This window comes from Epinephelus fuscoguttatus, linkage group LG15 (genome assembly GCF_011397635.1).
Source record: "Epinephelus fuscoguttatus linkage group LG15, E.fuscoguttatus.final_Chr_v1".
Classification (NCBI taxonomy): domain Eukaryota; kingdom Metazoa; phylum Chordata; class Actinopteri; order Perciformes; family Serranidae; genus Epinephelus; species Epinephelus fuscoguttatus.
The window spans coordinates 41,445,392-41,462,834 of record NC_064766.1 but is presented as its reverse complement, the minus strand read 5'-3'; the positions used below and the strand labels follow the sequence as shown (position 1 = coordinate 41,462,834).

At 42.5% G+C, this 17,443-nt stretch overlaps 1 protein-coding gene across 16 annotated transcripts in view; it reads right to left on the bottom strand.

The window, feature by feature from the left end:
- Positions 1–17,443, bottom strand: part of dlg1b (discs large MAGUK scaffold protein 1b) — a 185,264-nt gene that overhangs the window by 19,588 nt on the left and 148,233 nt on the right. For all 16 annotated transcript variants that reach the window (XM_049599534.1, XM_049599519.1, XM_049599520.1 and 13 more), the window contains 7 exons: positions 15,771–15,915; positions 9,784–9,913; positions 7,677–7,833; positions 5,671–5,773; positions 5,347–5,461; positions 4,435–4,611; positions 2,494–2,560 (listed from right to left, as the gene is read on the bottom strand). In XM_049599534.1, the coding sequence (XP_049455491.1) occupies positions 2,494–2,560; positions 4,435–4,611; positions 5,347–5,461; positions 5,671–5,773; positions 7,677–7,833; positions 9,784–9,913; positions 15,771–15,915 (894 nt within the window). The remainder of the gene's footprint in view (positions 1–2,493; positions 2,561–4,434; positions 4,612–5,346; positions 5,462–5,670; positions 5,774–7,676; positions 7,834–9,783; positions 9,914–15,770; positions 15,916–17,443) is intronic.

Genomic DNA, 17,443 nt, shown 5'->3' with positions numbered 1-17,443 from the left:
TAGTATGCACTGTTTTATAAAGGAGACCGCTGATCTGTTTGTTTTGTAAAAACCTCCTGAACAATGACCTCTGAAGGAATTCTAGTGTAATATAGAGTGTAACATATTGGAGGTGTTGACAGGCGGGGAGAGTGGAGTCTCAGTTTTCTGACCTCTCTTTCACCTCCTCATTTTTAAAAGCTTTGGACTTTGCAAACAGTCAACTCCTCTGCGCAAACGTTTGTGTCGAAAAAAGAGGCTCAACTTTTCCGATTGGTCTTGAGGAATTTTTGGTGATGATGAGGAGAATCTATTTTACTTGTTCCACCAACAATAACCCCTCTGACAGTTATTGTACCGTGGAAATGTCGTATCACTGGAACCCTACTCAAATTATGTTCTTCATAAAAACTAAGTGGACTCACTGGATACTGATGACATCATTAGGTCACATGCTGCAAAGAGAGGCGGGAGCGGGGGGATGAGAGAGGTGAGTGGTGAAGAGGAGGAGAAGGAGGAGGAGGAGGAGGATGAAGGTTTCTGTGAGCAGCAGACAGTCAGACATCAATGTCAAGCGTTTCTCTCTGTATGAGGAGAGCAGCGGAGGGGTCGGCGGGGGGAGCTCATGCATGTTGGTTTTTCTTCCCCCGTCAGTGTGGTGTGTTAGAGGGCGGGTTGGCGGGCGGCGCTGGGCGGGGCGTTTTGCCAACGCGTGTTAAAGCGACACACGGTTTTTAAAAAAAGGTGCTGGGGGAGGCGCTGCTGCTGCGGCTCGGCTGCTGAGACGTTGGAGCGGTGAAGAAGAGGAAACGTCTCAGAGATCGACAACAACATGCTGTTAACTGGCTGGTTTTAAACATTAGTCAAACACACTCATTAGTAGGTGGCTGCGGCTCAAACACAGAGTTCATCTTCACACACATTTACAACACATGAAGAGAAATTCTCACGACATGCAAAATTAAATCAGTCACTACAGGAGCTGAATACACTGAAGGGACAGTTCACATGTTCTGAAGCGGCGTTGTATGAGGCGCTTACAGTACATGTCAGTCAGCACGCCCCCAGTGTGGAGAAGGAAACTCAACAATGTACGGCTGTGGACGGGTCAGCAACAAAATTAATTCTAGACACCTGAGAAATCAATAACAGTTGAAGTGTACGCTGTGTTGAGAATGTTTTCACTGCTTTACATTAACAGACAGTGATTTCCAACCAGCGCACACGTCAACTGTTATTTTTTTTAGGTGGCTAATATACGTTTTGTTGCCGACCCGTCCACAGCAGGATCATGTTTAGCTCCCATGTCAGACTCCAGCCTGCTTCTCCAAACTGACTGTAGGTAATATATCATACAACTCCACTTCAAAACATCTGAACTGTCCCTTTAAATGCAGCTAAGCGAGAGCTTAGATACAGACTGCACTAAACGACAGATTACCCATGATACCTTTGGTGAATTATGGGCAACACTTCTGGTTCTTTCATGGTAAAATGTTCAAAGTTCAGGGACGAGTTTCTGTTTGCTGCTGCAGCGACACTCAAGTAAAACTAAACAACAGTCTGAAGAAACGTCGACCTTTATTTGAGGCAGGCTTTACACAAGCGCACGCCGCAGACAGATAGACGGACGTTAACACATTTCCAGTGCGACTACGTTCTTGATGTTCACATCACTGTGACGTTTTAGGTCTAAGTTGTTTTTAACTAGATCTTTTCACCGGATTAAAGATTTAATCACTGGAAGGTTCGACGCCTGGATCTTCAGTTAGCAGAGAAACAAGCCGAGTGAAGCCGAAGAGCGTCTTCGAAACACTGATTCAAGAACTGCTTTCTTCAGTGAGATTATTAACTCAACATTTCAGTCAGACAGACCCAGAGCTCTGATGGGACCCCAAAAAATTATCCCGACCCCACGTGAACCTGCACGGTTTCTGTCCAGGTCCAGCCAGACCCATGGCAGCAGTTTTCAGCCTGAGCCCGAAAAAAATCCAAATTTCTACAATGAAATCTATATTCTATATATTAGAAAATACTTTTTAAATATTAAAACCTTCATCAGACTAATGAGCAGACAGATTAAACACAGGAGCAGCTCTGTGTCGCTCTGAGTGTTGCTGGAGAACTTGTGAGTTATGTCACGTAACTTGTCTCGATATAAACTGTGTTGTCGTAATCAGTATCTTACTTGAAAACATATCGATATATCGTACACAGTCGTTACACGGCCCAGGCCTGTCTGGCAGCACTTTGAAGTGTTTTTCTGTTTCTTCATCATCCCGCTAAGCAGCATCTTCAGGGGGTCAATGCTTACTTTACTTATTTATATCATTTATTTCCCCTCAAACCTTAAAACCTGCAGAGACCTGTTTCATGCCGATAACTGTCACAGAAGCCAGGTGAGTCAGAGGAGTGTCCATAATTCACAGTATCATGGGCCTCAGACTAACATGGTACAGAACTGCTGGATCTAACTGTGTTCCTGCTGCAGTGGAGCTGAAGTCAAACACTCACCCCTCTGTCTCGAGACTTTGCGTTGAACTTCACCGTCTTTAATCTCGCTCTCTCCTTCTTCTCAACCCTGAGGTCAAAGAGGTCAGAAGGTTAGAGGTCAAGTTTCAGTAAAGACATCAGACAGCTCTTGCAGATGAGGTCATTAAAGCGCCAGTTCCAAGTCCAGTCCAAATGCCGAAAAGTTGCTGTGTGGTGGGCTGCACGGCCAATAAAAACCCAGAGCTTAGCTTTAATCAGCTGCCGAGCAGAAAAACAGAGAAGACAAAAGTGGATACAGGCAATAAAACGTGAGGCTTCAACAGGGAAGAAACTGTGGGATCCTGACACTTGGTATGTCTATGTGTGCAGCTAACACTTTGTCAAACCCTCCAAATGTATTTGTTAGAGTAACAGTTAACTGTATTTATGTATGTTAAGCTAAAGCATTGACAGTATGAATGTAACTTGTGTTATAATTGTGCCCAGCGCTCCGCGATTCAAGCAGTCCATTCCAGCGGTCCGCTCTAACACTTCTGTCAATCTAGCAGCATGTAGAGGCATGTCTCAAAACAACAACGTGTGCCGGTAGTAGGAGCAGGCTGACGGCTGAGCATGCCCAAATGCTCATCTTCTTAAAAAAGAATCTCCACATCACGTTTGTTCCGAGACAATCAACTGAGGTAGAGTGGCAATATTAAGCTTATGTACCGCTGCCTCTCTGGTAGGCATAGCGTGCTAAAATAATCCTTTGCCATCTTATTATTAGCTAACCTTATTAGCTAGCTATAGCTAATAAGGTTAGCTAGCTAGCTAGCAATTCAGTCGTTGAGACTTGAAGGCGCGGCTGCGGAGGCAGAATGACAGCGAACGAGCGAAGAAAGGGGAAAGCGGGCCTCGTTTCCCCTTTGGGGCCGTGGCTTTCAGATTATGACGAGTTGCGCTCTGTCTCTACTGGCATTACTGTTACCTAGCAACCAGCTGCGCTTGGAAGAAGGAGGAAGCTAGTTACTTTAGTAAGTTAGTTAGCCATAAATCATGGACCCACAGATTATTATTAAATATATTTTTATTCAATACTTGGGGAGATTATTCACTGCTGGTGACGCCGCCGTTTGATTTATTTCAGGCTGATGGAGCGTTTTCAGGTCAGCAATTCAGTATCTGACCAAATGTCTCCCCTTCTGTTCCTGAGATATGACATTAAAACATGATGATGTCACAGTCAAGCTGACCTTTGACCTTTTGGATATAAAATGTCACCAGTTCTTTATTTTATCCTGTTAGACATTTGTGTCAAGTTTTGTCATGATTAGTGTATGAATTCTTGAGTTATGGCCAAAAACATGTTTGGTGAGGTCACATTGACCTTTGACCTTATTCTCATCAGCTCATTCGTAATTCCAAGTGGATGTTTTTGCCAAATTTGAGGAAATTCCTTTGAGCCGTTGATGAGATATTTGTACACAAGAATTTGTGTTCATTGTTGAGTGCAAAGTGGATGTTTGTGCCGAATTTGAAAAATTCTCTCAAGGCCTTCTTGACATACTCCGTACTAAGAATGAGATGATGCGAGGTCACAGTGACTGTTGGCCGACAAAATCTAATCAGTTCCTTGTTACGTCAAAGTGGACATCCATGGAGGCCTTCTTGAGATATCACATTCACAAGAATGAGACAGACGAGGTCACGGGGACCTCTGACCTTCACCACCAAACTCTAATCACTTCATTAAGTCCACGTGGACGTTTGTGCCAAATTTGAGGAAATTCTTTTGAGCTGTTCATGAGATATGGGAAGGCACAACAAGAGGAGCCTCGTAGGTACTAACATGTGATACAGGTGAATCTATAACATGTAAACACGGGTCACATGACTCTGTGTGTGTGTGTATGTCTGTGTGTGTGTGTGTGTGTGTGTGTGTGTGTGTATATGTGTGTGTATATGTGTGTGTGAGTGACTGACCGTCTTTTGCTGGGGATCACCCCCACCTCCTCCACCTCCCCCTGTGACGTCAGCTGTCTGGCCTGCCACCACTCATCGTCAGAGGCGTTCACCACGTGGAGGATGTCTCCAAACTTGAAGTTGAGTCCCTGACTGGGCAGACCGGAGTCCCTGGTCTTATCGTAGTCGAACAGAGCTCTGCAACACACACACACACACACACACACACACACACACACACACACATGTTAACACATTATTTTACAATCTACTGGAAACAAAAATATTGTTTTCAAAGCTTCCAGTCACACCTCACCTGAAGACCAGGAGACATAAAAAAGTGGCCGCTGAGTTAATTGATTACTTTGCTATCAGTTTTAATCAATAACAAATAAATATATTGATGTTATTATTCCAGTTTATTTTGATTCATGCAAACTAGTCTTCTAAATTATCTACTTCAAAATTAACTGTAATTCAATTTTGTCTGATTAATTAATTACATTTAAAAAATTATTATTTAATTATTGATACATGCAGCTCAGAGAATCTTTTTCTCATCATCAATCATTTTAGTTTTCATATAATAAATTAATCATGAACTAAGACATTTTTAGATGAGTAATTAAATATAACTTGATAAACTATTTAATTTGCGTATTTTTTAAACCCTCCCCAAAAAAGTTAAAATTAAGTTTGAATTTTCGGTTAAATATCTTCTGCTGAAGCGTCACTTCACACTGCAGGTGTAGCAAAACTAAAATGATAAATCAATTTATAAATAAAACGAAATATTTAAAACCAATTTCATCTTTAAATGTGTCTGTTTTGGGGCTGAATAAGGTTTTATGAATACAAACACTACATGACCATAATAAGTCTTATCATTTTTGTCCATTTTGAACCTCCATACATCGGCGCCTGTCGTCTCACCTGACGTACAGCGACCTCTTCTGACTCGTTCGCAAAGATCCAGATCCAGAACTGATGCTGCTGTTCATCATCTGCTCTCTCAGGTCGTGGATCTTCGCCTCGAACCGACTGTACTCTGGACAGGAAGAGGAAGTTCGCAGTCAAAGACAGTTCCTGGTTTTCAACGACTTTCATGACTGCTCGACAGAATTCCAGGTTTTTCCAGGACATAATGGAAAATGAACGTGAGGTGTTAGTGAGAGCCTGAAACCTTCTAACAGCCTCAGTGGATATCTGATAATAATTTGATGTGACGTGTCGTGCGGGTGTGTCCGGGTGTCTCACCCTCTGGTCTGTAGTGGGCGATGATGGTCACCGTCTGCCCGGCGTTCTTCAGGGCGGCGGCTGCCTGTTCGTGGGTGGCGTTACGCAGGTCCACCCCATTTACCTAAAAACAGCGACACACAGACGACAGCGTTACACACAGCAGGTACTCATCAGGAATAAACTGCTAGTGTGTGAGTGTTTTCTTACAGGTCATATTCGTGAAGAGAAGACGTTTGAAGATTGATTTATAAATTAACAAAAATCTGCAGCGGCTTGTTTTTAGTTTCCTCCACTTTCTCTAAAAGGGACAGTTTGGGTTTATTGAGGTGGGGCCTCTAAAAAAAGGCCTAACTTAAAAACTCAAGATCAGTCAAAGTGGACGCTTTATTGAATATATTTTTACCGCATTATTTACCCTGCTGTCAGACAGCTCTTTCCTTTGGCGCTACTTTTTCTCAAAAAAGTATTCCTACACAAAAACAAAGTATTATGCCGCTGGTCAGCTGTTTGGGTCAGACTGGCAGCGGTTTATGGAGGAGACAACAGACACAAGACAATAAACAAACTCAGCGATTATGACAACAATGAAATGAAGCATAATTTTCTCTGATCGTTGGGTACTAGGGGGAAAATATCAGTTCTTAGATGCATCGCGATACAGATGTAGACAATTTTTTTGTTTGTTCATAACATGATGTTACAAAAGGAACAAAAGGCAGCTGTAAAGTCAGCGTAGCACCCAGTGTGGACGAGCTAAAGTTAACTTGTTTTAATTTAACGTCTGTGTAATGGAGTTAACAAGTTGGTGATGTCACTTCCTGTCGTTATGGAAGCTGCACTGATTTTAATTCATGTGTCATTATCAAGTTATTTTCTGTCTTATGCTGTTTGTTGAGATGTTTTAGTAACCACAGAGATTTCTTTCTTTTTTGTGTGTGTGTGTACTTGAACGCCACACTGACGAGCCCCTGCAGACTTCACCTGGACTCGGACCTGGACCTGGACTCATGGTAGGTTGGTTTTGACAAATACAAATACTTTTTATGGTTAAATGTGTGTTTTATTTGTCATAAAAGCTCCTGGAAACACTGATGAATGTTCTGTGATGATGTCGGGGGGCTGGAGACGTATTTGGAGCAAGAACCTGTACAGGTCACTGTGTAGGTAACTTTATTAGCTTGTTAGCTGTTAGCCGCAGCTAATCCAGGTGGTGTGGCTGTTGCACGTGTTTCATTTAGTTTTGTTTCAGTGCATGTTGAGCTGCACTGTTAGTGGGAGCTGTGGAGGCTGATGGTCTTGTTTTATATCCACCAGTGCCAACATAAATGCAGGTGCAAGCCCAACAGCGACTAAATGATGAGTGGAGTGGTCATCACTTCATGTTACATCTAAAAAAATCACGTCTGCGAGGCAAACATGACGTATGTTGTGAATACTTTCTGACGCCATCACCCAGCGACTGACATGAGCAGCGATCAGCACTTTAACCAGCCGACCAACACACGCTGCAGCATGAACCAGATGAAAACACCTCTGTCTCTGCTCCGTCTGTTTGACCTTAAAAACCTCGTGCCTGGCTGCCCAGCGTCGCAGCTCCTCTGCTGGCAGAACATAAATAAGAACACAGCAGCTCTGGCGGAGCACTCCAACCCGACCCTACGCAGGCCTGTGTATGTCCCATATAAAAGTGGACGAGCACGAGCGCCCACAGATGGACCCAACCCAACTGGCGCCCCCTGGTTCAACAGTGAAGGTATGGACGTAGGCTGAAGGGACCTGGACAAGTCAAATAATCTGTTTATTTAATGATGGATCACCCAAAATACAGTCTGAAGTCAAAAGAAAGAGAAAAATAAATTGTTGATGCATCGATAATCGTTTTATTATTTCTGTTATCGTTACCCTCTGAATCGTGATGATAAAGCTCTGAAAATATAGTCAATATGGCATCAGCTTAGACTGATATTGATTTTATAACACATTTAAAACTGATAAAGGTGTGTGATAAAAGTGTGTGTACGTACGGAGACGAGTCTGTCTCCTTTCCTCAGCTCTCCACAGAGGTCAGCTGGTCCTCCAGCGAGGATGAAGGAGATGAAGATTCCCTCTCCGTCCTCCCCGCCCACGATGTTGAAGCCCAGTCCTGTCGCTCCTCTGTGCAGCACCACCTTCCTGGGCTCCCTGTGGGACCACGCAGCTGTCAATCACCCTGACGTCATGTGACCTCACACACAGCTGTCAATCATCCTGACGTCGTGTGACCTCACACACAGCTGTCAATCATCCTGATTTTTTACAGCTGTAATAACACCTGGTGAGTGTGCGTCAGTGCAGGAGTGACGGTGGTGTTGTGTGTAATTGCAGGTTAACACCAGCAGAGGGCGGCGACATTAACCTACTGAACATCAGCTGCTCTCTGCATGTTTCCAGGTTCAATAAATTATTATAGACTGTTGATAAGTCATGTCTGTATTTGTTTTGGTCTCTTATCTGTTTTTGCACACAGCTGTTGTAAAAGTACAATTTCCCTCCAAAATACTCTGCCTCTCTGTAAAGAGGGATTTTAGCATTAAAAATACAAACACAACATTATTTTATCATTAAGTATCTTTGATAACAACGTACTTTACACATTACAATGATAATTTCTACACTAACATTATTAAGTATTTGCTAAATTTATTGAGGAACGTCTGATACTTGAAACACACACCTGCTCCTTTTCTGTAAATATCTCAGACGTGACTGTTTGATGATCAAATCAGTGTGTGGGTGTGTTAAACTACAATCAGCACAGTTTTAAACACGATGATGTCACAGTCAAGCTGACCTTTGACCTTTTGACCTTCATTATTTTATCCTGTTAGACATTTGTGTCAAGTTTGGTCAGAATTAGTGGATGAATTCTTCAGTTATGGCCAAAAACATATTTTGTGAAGTCACACTGACCTTTGACCACCAAATTCTAATCAGCTTATTCATTGAGTCTAAGTGGATGTTTGTGCCGAATTTGAAGAAATTCTCTCCAGGTACTCTTGAGATATCGCTTTCACAAGCATTAGATGGATGCAAGGTCATAGTGACCTTGACCTTTAACATACAACCACCAAAAAGTTATCAGTTTATTGTTGAGTAAAAGCATAAGTTTGTGCCAAACTTGAGAAAATGTCCTCAAGGCCGTCTTGAGATATGGTCTTCACAAGATTAGACAGATTAAAGGTCACAGTAATCTTGACCCTTGACCACCAAAATAGAATTAATTCATTATTCAATTTTCCTCAAGATGTTCTTGAGATATTGCAGTCACAAGAATGAGACCAATGTGTTCACAGTGACCCTGAACTTGAAAGGACAACCCCCAAAATCAAATTAGTTTACTGTTGAGTCCAAGTGGACGTTTGTGCTAAATCTGAAAAGAATTCCTTGGGCCATTCTTGAGATACCGTCTTTACAAGAATGCAATGGACAAGGTCACAGTGACCTTTGTCCACCAAACTAATCAGCTTATTGTTGAATCTAAGCGCAAATTTGTGCCAAATGTCAAGATATGGTGTTCACAAGAATTAGATGGATGAAAGGTCACAGTAATATTGACCACATTGACAGTGAGTTTGACCACCAAAATCGTATTCATTCATCAATCAAATTCCCTCAAGGTGTTAGTAAGATATTGCTTTCACGAACATGAGATGGATGCGAGGTCACAGTGACCTTGACCTTTGACATACAACCACTAAAATGTGATCAGTTTATTTTTAAGTCCAAGGAGATGTTTGTGTCAAATCTGAAAAGAATTTCCTTGGGGCGTTCTCGAGATACTGTCTTTACAAGAATGCAATGGACAAGGTCACAGTGACGTTGATCTTTGACCACCAAATTCTAAATAATTCATTGATCAAATTCCCTCAGGTGTTCTTGAGATACTGCTTTTACGAACATGAGACAGACGAAAGGTCACAGTGACCTTCATGTTTAACGTGCAACCACCAAAATCTGATCAGTTTATTGCTGAGTCCAAGTGGAAGTTTGTGCCAAATTTGAGGAAAAAAAAACACTGAATAACAATCCCCATCTTTGAGTCTGCTGTCTGAAAACGTCAGAGAGGGTTAAACAAGATGTGTTGGTCCTCACCGGGTGACATCGTCGTCTCCCAGCATGCTCTTCGGGGTCGGGGAGTAGCGTCCCGAGGATGCTGGCGGGGGGAGGGGCTGACCCAGGACGTTGGGGGGGCTGATATGGTTCTCCATGTGCTGGGAGTACGCTGAAACAGAGACACGCAGAGGGAGAGCGCATTTAGGTCAAACATTAGAAATAATCCAGTTCCATCAGAGACCAAGTAAAAAGAAGAAAGTTATTTCGATAACCTGAAACATCCGTCAGTGAGTAAAAACATGTCCACGTCCTCCCGACACACTTACTCTGAGCAGCAGAGAGTGTTTCAGCCTCTACAGTTTCCCTCCATCTGAAGGCACACCTGCTCAGACCCTCGTCTGCACTCACCTGTCAGGCTCCTGTTACCATCTGATTGGACGAGGCCGGGCGCCGCCGAGGGGGTCGTAAACTAAACTAGTGAGTGAGAAACTTGACCAGGTCTGATCACAAGCTGTGAGTGCTCACTGTGGAGACCCAGGCACACGTTTGGACGTGTAGGAGTTAGAAATACAGCTGTGAGATCATCTTAATGAGTTTAAACTTGTTCACGGACAGATTTAATGTTTCAGGCATCAAACAGTCGCAGAGTTTCCTCTGATGGGGAGAAAATGATTCAGCTGAAGAGGAAAGTTAGAGCGAGGAGCGTCTGTTTCTGCTGCATCATCAAAAACTCACCTAAAAAGTTTCTGTTCTTAAAATCTGATTCAGGACTTTAATCACCCATCATGACATACAGTAATGTGAGACTGCAATATCCATAAATGTTGTGATGTATTTAATTTTCAGTGGTATGGCAATAACATCAATTATAAGAAAAATATTCAGAGAAAAAAATATCCAAGAATTATAAGCAAAATACTCACTGAAGTATAGTAAAAATATTTTTTAAAAAGTTAAGAATTCCAAAACAACAATAAAATATCTGAAAATGCGCAGAAAAACATTTAAAAAAATATTCTGTAAATGTCCAAAAATTATAGGTAAAATACTCAAAAATATAAAAAAACTCAAAATGATTATGAACAATTCAAGATAATTACTGAACTATCTGAAAATTATTAGTGAAAGATTTGGAAAAAAAAGACAACAAATAACAAAAATATCAAAAAGAAAATATTAAAAAATTATCGGTAAATCAATTCTGAAAAAATCTGGAAATTATTGGTAAATTATTTTGAAAAAAAAAAAAAAAAAAAAAAAAAAAAGTTACATATCCAAAACTTATGAGTAAAATATTTTAAAGATGTAAGAAAATTATCCTGGAAAAATATCCCAAAATCATTGTTAAAAAAATTCCGAAATAATAATAAATTATATGAAAAAAGTAAAATATCTGAAAAAATGGTAAAAAATAAAATAAAAATGTGTATAATATCCAAAAACCATTCATAAAATATCTGGGGGAAAAAAAGTAAAATATGTGAGAAATGTTAAATATAGTAATGTCTGTTTTTGGATGATGTGAAATAAATCAAAATAATTGCTGATTGATTTCTAGCATTACCAAAGGAAGGCTTGATACACAGTCAGACATTAAATGCAGCGATACTGAGGTATAAACATGGTGGAAAATTCCATGTTGATCAATGCATTCAGAGATAATGACCTGATTAATCAACCAAAAGAAAATCAATCTTGGTATTTGATTAGTTGTTTTGCTCATTTACAAACCAAAAAAAAAAGCCAAATTTTACAGTTTCACCTTCTCAAACAGTAATTTTGAAAAAATCAAAGTGGGCTCTGGAGCACGTCGTCGTTCTTCCTGAGGTTCATGAACACCAGAGGAAATTAAATCTGTTCACTTCTCTTGATCGTCTGATCCAGTCTGTCCAGTCAGTGCGTGTGATAAGCGGAGCAGGGGATGATGGGACGGCCAGCTGCATCATCATCACAACAATCATTCCCTCTGTGTTTGTTCCTGAGCCGCTCCACGATGGAGTCAGAACACTTAACAGAATTATTTCTCATTCATTACCTCCGGCTCGGATCTGTGGCAGCACATCAGCGTTAGTGCACCGCAGTGTTGCTGTGTGGATTAGCTCTGCTACAGTGACGGCAGTGATGCAGCTCGACGCTCGCTGATTGGATTTGCTGCTCGTCCTTCACGCGTCTCAACCTCGACATCAGCAGAGGAAGAGGAGGGTGGGGGGTCGATGAGGGGGGTCTTTGGAGAAAAGGGATCTAAAGGCATCTGATGGTAGATGTTGGATGGGTGGAGTGCTGATACAGCCACATCTCCGAATCCTCAAACACCTTTTCATTTTTAAATATGGATGCTTTCCTGCAAAAATGTTGATCTTAGTAAGTTGAAATTAAAACGCCAGTGTTGTGAGTGTGTTGCTTTTTTGTTCTCTTGTTTTGGTCTGTACAGTCGGGACTGTAAAAGACTCAATCAGACATGTTTGGATCATCACAATGATCAGCTGAGGGGCCGGAAACTTTGCAAAAATCAGACCCCTCCTGTCGGTCAGGGTGCCGAGTCAGTCAGACTGTGTCACAGTTTACAGTTCAGTCTCTTCAGATGTTGTTCAGCCTGTAGAACATTTGGCAGACGGGCTTTAAAGGAGCAGCAGTCTGCTCATGCTCCTTCTGCTTTAATCTCTTTACAACTGCTCTCAGTTTGTTTTAGACTTTGTCGAGATTTTCACTGAACATGGAGAACATGTTTAGTACGTGTTGGGCTCACTGTTCACAGTTAAAAAGCATCTGTTAAAACCAAGTGATTCATGTCTGCTGTTTTTAAAAGGGTGAGTTCAGCATTTTTTGAGTGTGACTAACAAGAACAGCAATTTATTGAAATGTGTTCAGTATTGAGAGAGAGCACTGCAGACAGCCGCAAACAGGCTGCAGTGTATCCACTCTAGGGGTGAGTCCGTGTACACGTTTACACGTGTTTGAGATCATAAACGGTTATAAAAAATTAGTACACAAAAACTTTTTTTGTTTTGTTTTTTTTTAGGGGGGAGGCGGTAATACTAATTGTTGACTAACTGTGAATATGACAAGAAATGGTGTGAGACCAGGTTTGGCAACAGGTCAGTGCCTACGTGCTCCGTTCTATTAAAACGGCGCGTTCGTTAAGGGGGTCGGTGGCTTAGTGGTGGAGCAGGCGCCCCATGTACAAGGCTGTTGCCGCAGCAGCCCAGGTTCGACTGCAGCCTGTGGCCCTTTGCTGCATGTCACTCCCTCTCTCTCTCCCTCCCCCCTTCACACTTAAGCTGTCCTATCAATTAAAGGCTAAAATGCCCAAAAAATATCTTAAAAAAAACAAACAAAAAACACCCTGGTGCGTTCGTTAAGGGGGTCGTTCGCCAGTGAGCTACAATGAGTACCCGATCATCAAATCACAGCATCTGTGGTGAGAGGACACAGAATTGTTTGCACTTTTATGCACTGGTCGGTGGTGAAGTGGCGCATATGACTCGTGCTACGGACGGACGGACGGATGAGCCACGTATCTCGGTGCCACTTAAAAACAGGTAACACATCTGGCTACATCTTTCCCACATCAAATATCCATGATCACCTACACCTGCATGCGTAAAAGCGCACACAATTCCATGTCCTCTCACTGCGGATGCTGTGATTTGATGGCCCGGTACTCACTGTAGCCCACTCTTATAAGACCCAATAATAATAACAACAATAACAAGTTACTGTGGACCTATATGCCATGCCTTTTAATGAAATTAACAGAGGAGTTCGCTGAAAAACAGGTAATGTCAGCCTGAATTACTCGCATGCGTCCCCGGTGAAAATCGCTGACATGCATGTGAAATAAGGCTTCTACAGGCTCGCCATAGCTTACTGTCAGGACTCAGGGGCCAGAATTTGGGATGGCGGACTGTAACTGTTGGTTAAATGGCCCGTTCGGTTGGTATTCGTATAACTGGGGCTTTACTGGTATAATGCAATAGCACCACCCAGCGGAAAAACGAAAAAAATGACCCACTCTAAACGTTAAGAGATTTTTGTACACGAACTCACCCCTACACCACTCTGGGCATGTTCACATCGTCAGTGTGTGTCCACTACAAGAACCAGCAGCGACAAAAGCTGACTGTTGTTTCGCCTCATGTCACCTGTGTCTCGGCCAAGAAGTTGCATGTGAACACGCTGCAGTGACTGCAGCTGGCGGCCAACTACCACATATGTTCTGGGCCTGTGTGAGAGCAAACAGATCGCTGTAACAGCAGGTGGCGGTCGTCGGTATTCATCATTCAAAAAGGAAAACAGGGAGAGCGCCTTGATGCTAGTTAGCATCAAGCTAGCTGATAAACAGGTTAGACACTGTGCTGAAGGACCGTCTCCAGAGTGTTAGCACGAGCTAATTAGCAGCAGCGTCTAACATCCGACACCGAGCTTTTACAAGGCTCCACTGTTGTTAAACTTATTAATAACCGCTCGCCATGTGATGCTACAGTTAGTGCTTATTGGTATCATCACCTCTCCGAGTCTGTGTGTGTGTGTGTGTGTGTGTGTGAGCTGAGTGTTAATGTGTGAGGTGAGTCAACAGTAGCTGTGGGCTGGTCTGTGGTGGGACAGTGAGACGGCGCCTGGGCGTGACGATATGAACATGTGATCCAGCAGATGTCAGTGTTTGTCTCTGTCAGTGGAGACTCCACTCGTGTAAGGTTATAAGGGGGCGGGGCCAGTGAGGGTGGTCCTGATGTTGGCAGGTATGAAAAGTCACACCTGTTGTTTGTGTTTGTTAACAGTTTGATTTGGTTCGGTCAGAGCTGTGGAACATTAAACCAGCCTCTCTGACTCTCAGGTGAACACAGACTACACGTTATTCACTTCTGCTTAAAATACAAATGTAAAGTTATCAGTTATCGGCCATGAGATGCAGGTAAGTATCAGTATCGGTTGAATAAAATCCATATTGGTGTATCCCTAGTATGAATATTAATCATGCACCCCTAACAGACACATAAAGACACTGAGTCATAAAGGAAAGTAACCGGTGATAGTTTTTTTTGTTTGTTTGCTCCCATTAATTTGGTTATTCTCAAATTTCAATTCATCATCTCTACTCTTTTCATATTTAGCTATATTAAACTAATACTGTGCTTTATATTTTGTTTTTATGTCTGTCAACTTTTAAACTTGTTTTTGAGATATATAAATTATTATTATTATTGTTATGATGGTCAGATGATCTCCAGTCTGTTTGAACCTCTCAGCGACCCAACATCTGATCAGTTCCTCGCTCTCTGCAGGTCAGACGGTTCGGCTGGACATCGTTCCCCCTGCATCATCAGTCCAGGACCGGTTTGTCCTTCAGCGTCTCCACTTTAAGGTTCAGCGGGGGAGTCGTTGGGAACCAATCCAGGGTCCGTGCTCTGAATGTGTTTGAGAGCTCTGCCTCGCCTTGACTTTGAAACGTGTTGTTTGATAAATACCACTGGGAACTCCTCCACCACCATCATCACCACCCCATCATCTGAGACACGCTGCAGTCCCTCCTGAATTCAACACGACTTCAGGGCCAAAGGCAGAAAGTCAGCCCGGACAATCTGAACCAGGACCTGTTAATCTGGTTTGTGTGATGTGTGAAGACAGTAACCAGAAAACAGGCTTCATGTCCTTGTTAAGCCGCCGAGAGGATGGAGAGTTTGTCCTTGTTTTGAAACGTTAGGACTGTGTCCGTGAACGCACCTCCTCCTGTCCCATTAGACAAGTCATTAAAGGCATCCTTCACCCTCCTAATGAACATCTGTAGCTCAGTGACACACCCTGTGTTACGTTGAATTCATAAAGAAATTTTTTTTAACGTTTTTCCTGCGTGCCTCCACAGTGAACGAAGAAACAAAAACAAAAGAATTCTTGATACACAATTCTACACACAGTCATAGGCGATCACATTTAACAACAGCAGAACGTGTGCAGTATAATCCACGTCTCTTTTATCCAGCGTGGAGAGTCGTACACAAATACGTCTCTGTACAGAGGAATAAACTTACAGTTGGTGAGGTCGGGCGGGGCGAAGCTGTCGTTCATGAAGACACTGTTGGGTTTAGCCACTTTCAAGTAGACCACGTCAGGAGTGTTTTTCAAGGCAGTGACGGCGTGTTCGTGGCTCACCTCCTCCAGGCAAGCACTGTTCACCTGAGCACAGACACATCACTGCTTCATAACACACTACATCACATCACACCATCGACCTCCATCTTCCTCTGAGACATGTAACAGGGTCACTCCTCTATGAGTGAGGTCAAAGCTTTATTTATCTTATTGTATAACAGCTGTGTGTGACGTTTAACAGAGGTTGTTTTGTTGATGTTTTATTGCTCATGATACGATGATGAAAATACTTTTAACCTTCAGAGTTAAAGTTCCTGATGTTGGATGATTTTAAAAACCTGACTCATGTTTTAGGGAAGGGAATCTTTTCATGGCAGGTTTTAGGTACTACTGCACACCTACAACTACCACCACTGTTACTACTGATACTATCACCACTAACATTACTACTACCAGCAACAATACTACCACCAACACAACCACATCTACCAACACTACTACTACCAGTGCTACCACCACCACCAACACTACAAATACTCCCACCATTACTACCACTACTACCATCATCCTTACTCAGTGCTTGACGCTAACTTTTTTCCCAAGGAGCGCATGTGCTCCTAAGTTGAAAAAGTAAGGAGCGCACAAAGAACTTTAGGGGCACAACGTAAATTGATCAAATAATGTGTTTTCTGTAAAATCGTGATGCAAATAGACATTTACAAGCAAAATTATTTAATTAATTTGTATACAAAATGTACAGAAAGGTAAAATCATCAAGTTTTGAAAAAGTACTGCAATTTAATTTTGTCTTTAATGTTATTATCTTATACATATTATCTTTGCAATATGATTATCTTATATAATGTTATTACTATCCTAAAACATTCTCCAGGTCCTCTGACACTCTGCAGGACTTATCTCCACCCTGCCCAGCAGCAGTACCGTGGAGAACGGTGCAGGCTTCCACGGAGGTCCGCCGCTTTTCCCGGTCCCTCTTCTCCGCCACGCTTTGACTTATTTCCACCCTGCCGACAGTGGGACTTATATTCATTGTGCCGACAGTGGCTTGGAAAACCGCCCATAACTATGTCACACGGGGAAGAGGGAAGAGGGAAGGCGGCTGGAGTTCCTCCAACATTTGCGGTTAGATTATCATATTTTTTTATTGACAAAAATATAGGCTGCTTCGGCTGATTTTTTTATGTGCACATGTGCCCCTAAATATTTTTTACAGCTCGCACACACCTATTTTTAGTCGCAAATGCGAGTGAAACGCTCGCACTGTCGAGCCCTGCTTACTACAACTACTAGTGCTACTGCCACCACCACAACAACTGCAACTGTACGTTCACACCAACAGCGACCAGAGCTTCCAAAACGGTGGAGGTCATTCATTTTCAATGAGAGCCCGGCGACTAGGGCAACCTGGTCGTCAGCCGCGCGGCTTGGACGCGACAAAGCGACCGGAGCGGTCCGGCAGGGAGTTACAACTCGTTTAACTTTATGGTAATAACTTTGACGCGGTTTGGCGACAACCAATCGTAATGCTGACATGCTTCGATGAAGCGGGTCCCAGAGAACAAGCCATTTAACTTTAGTTCCTACAGCACAC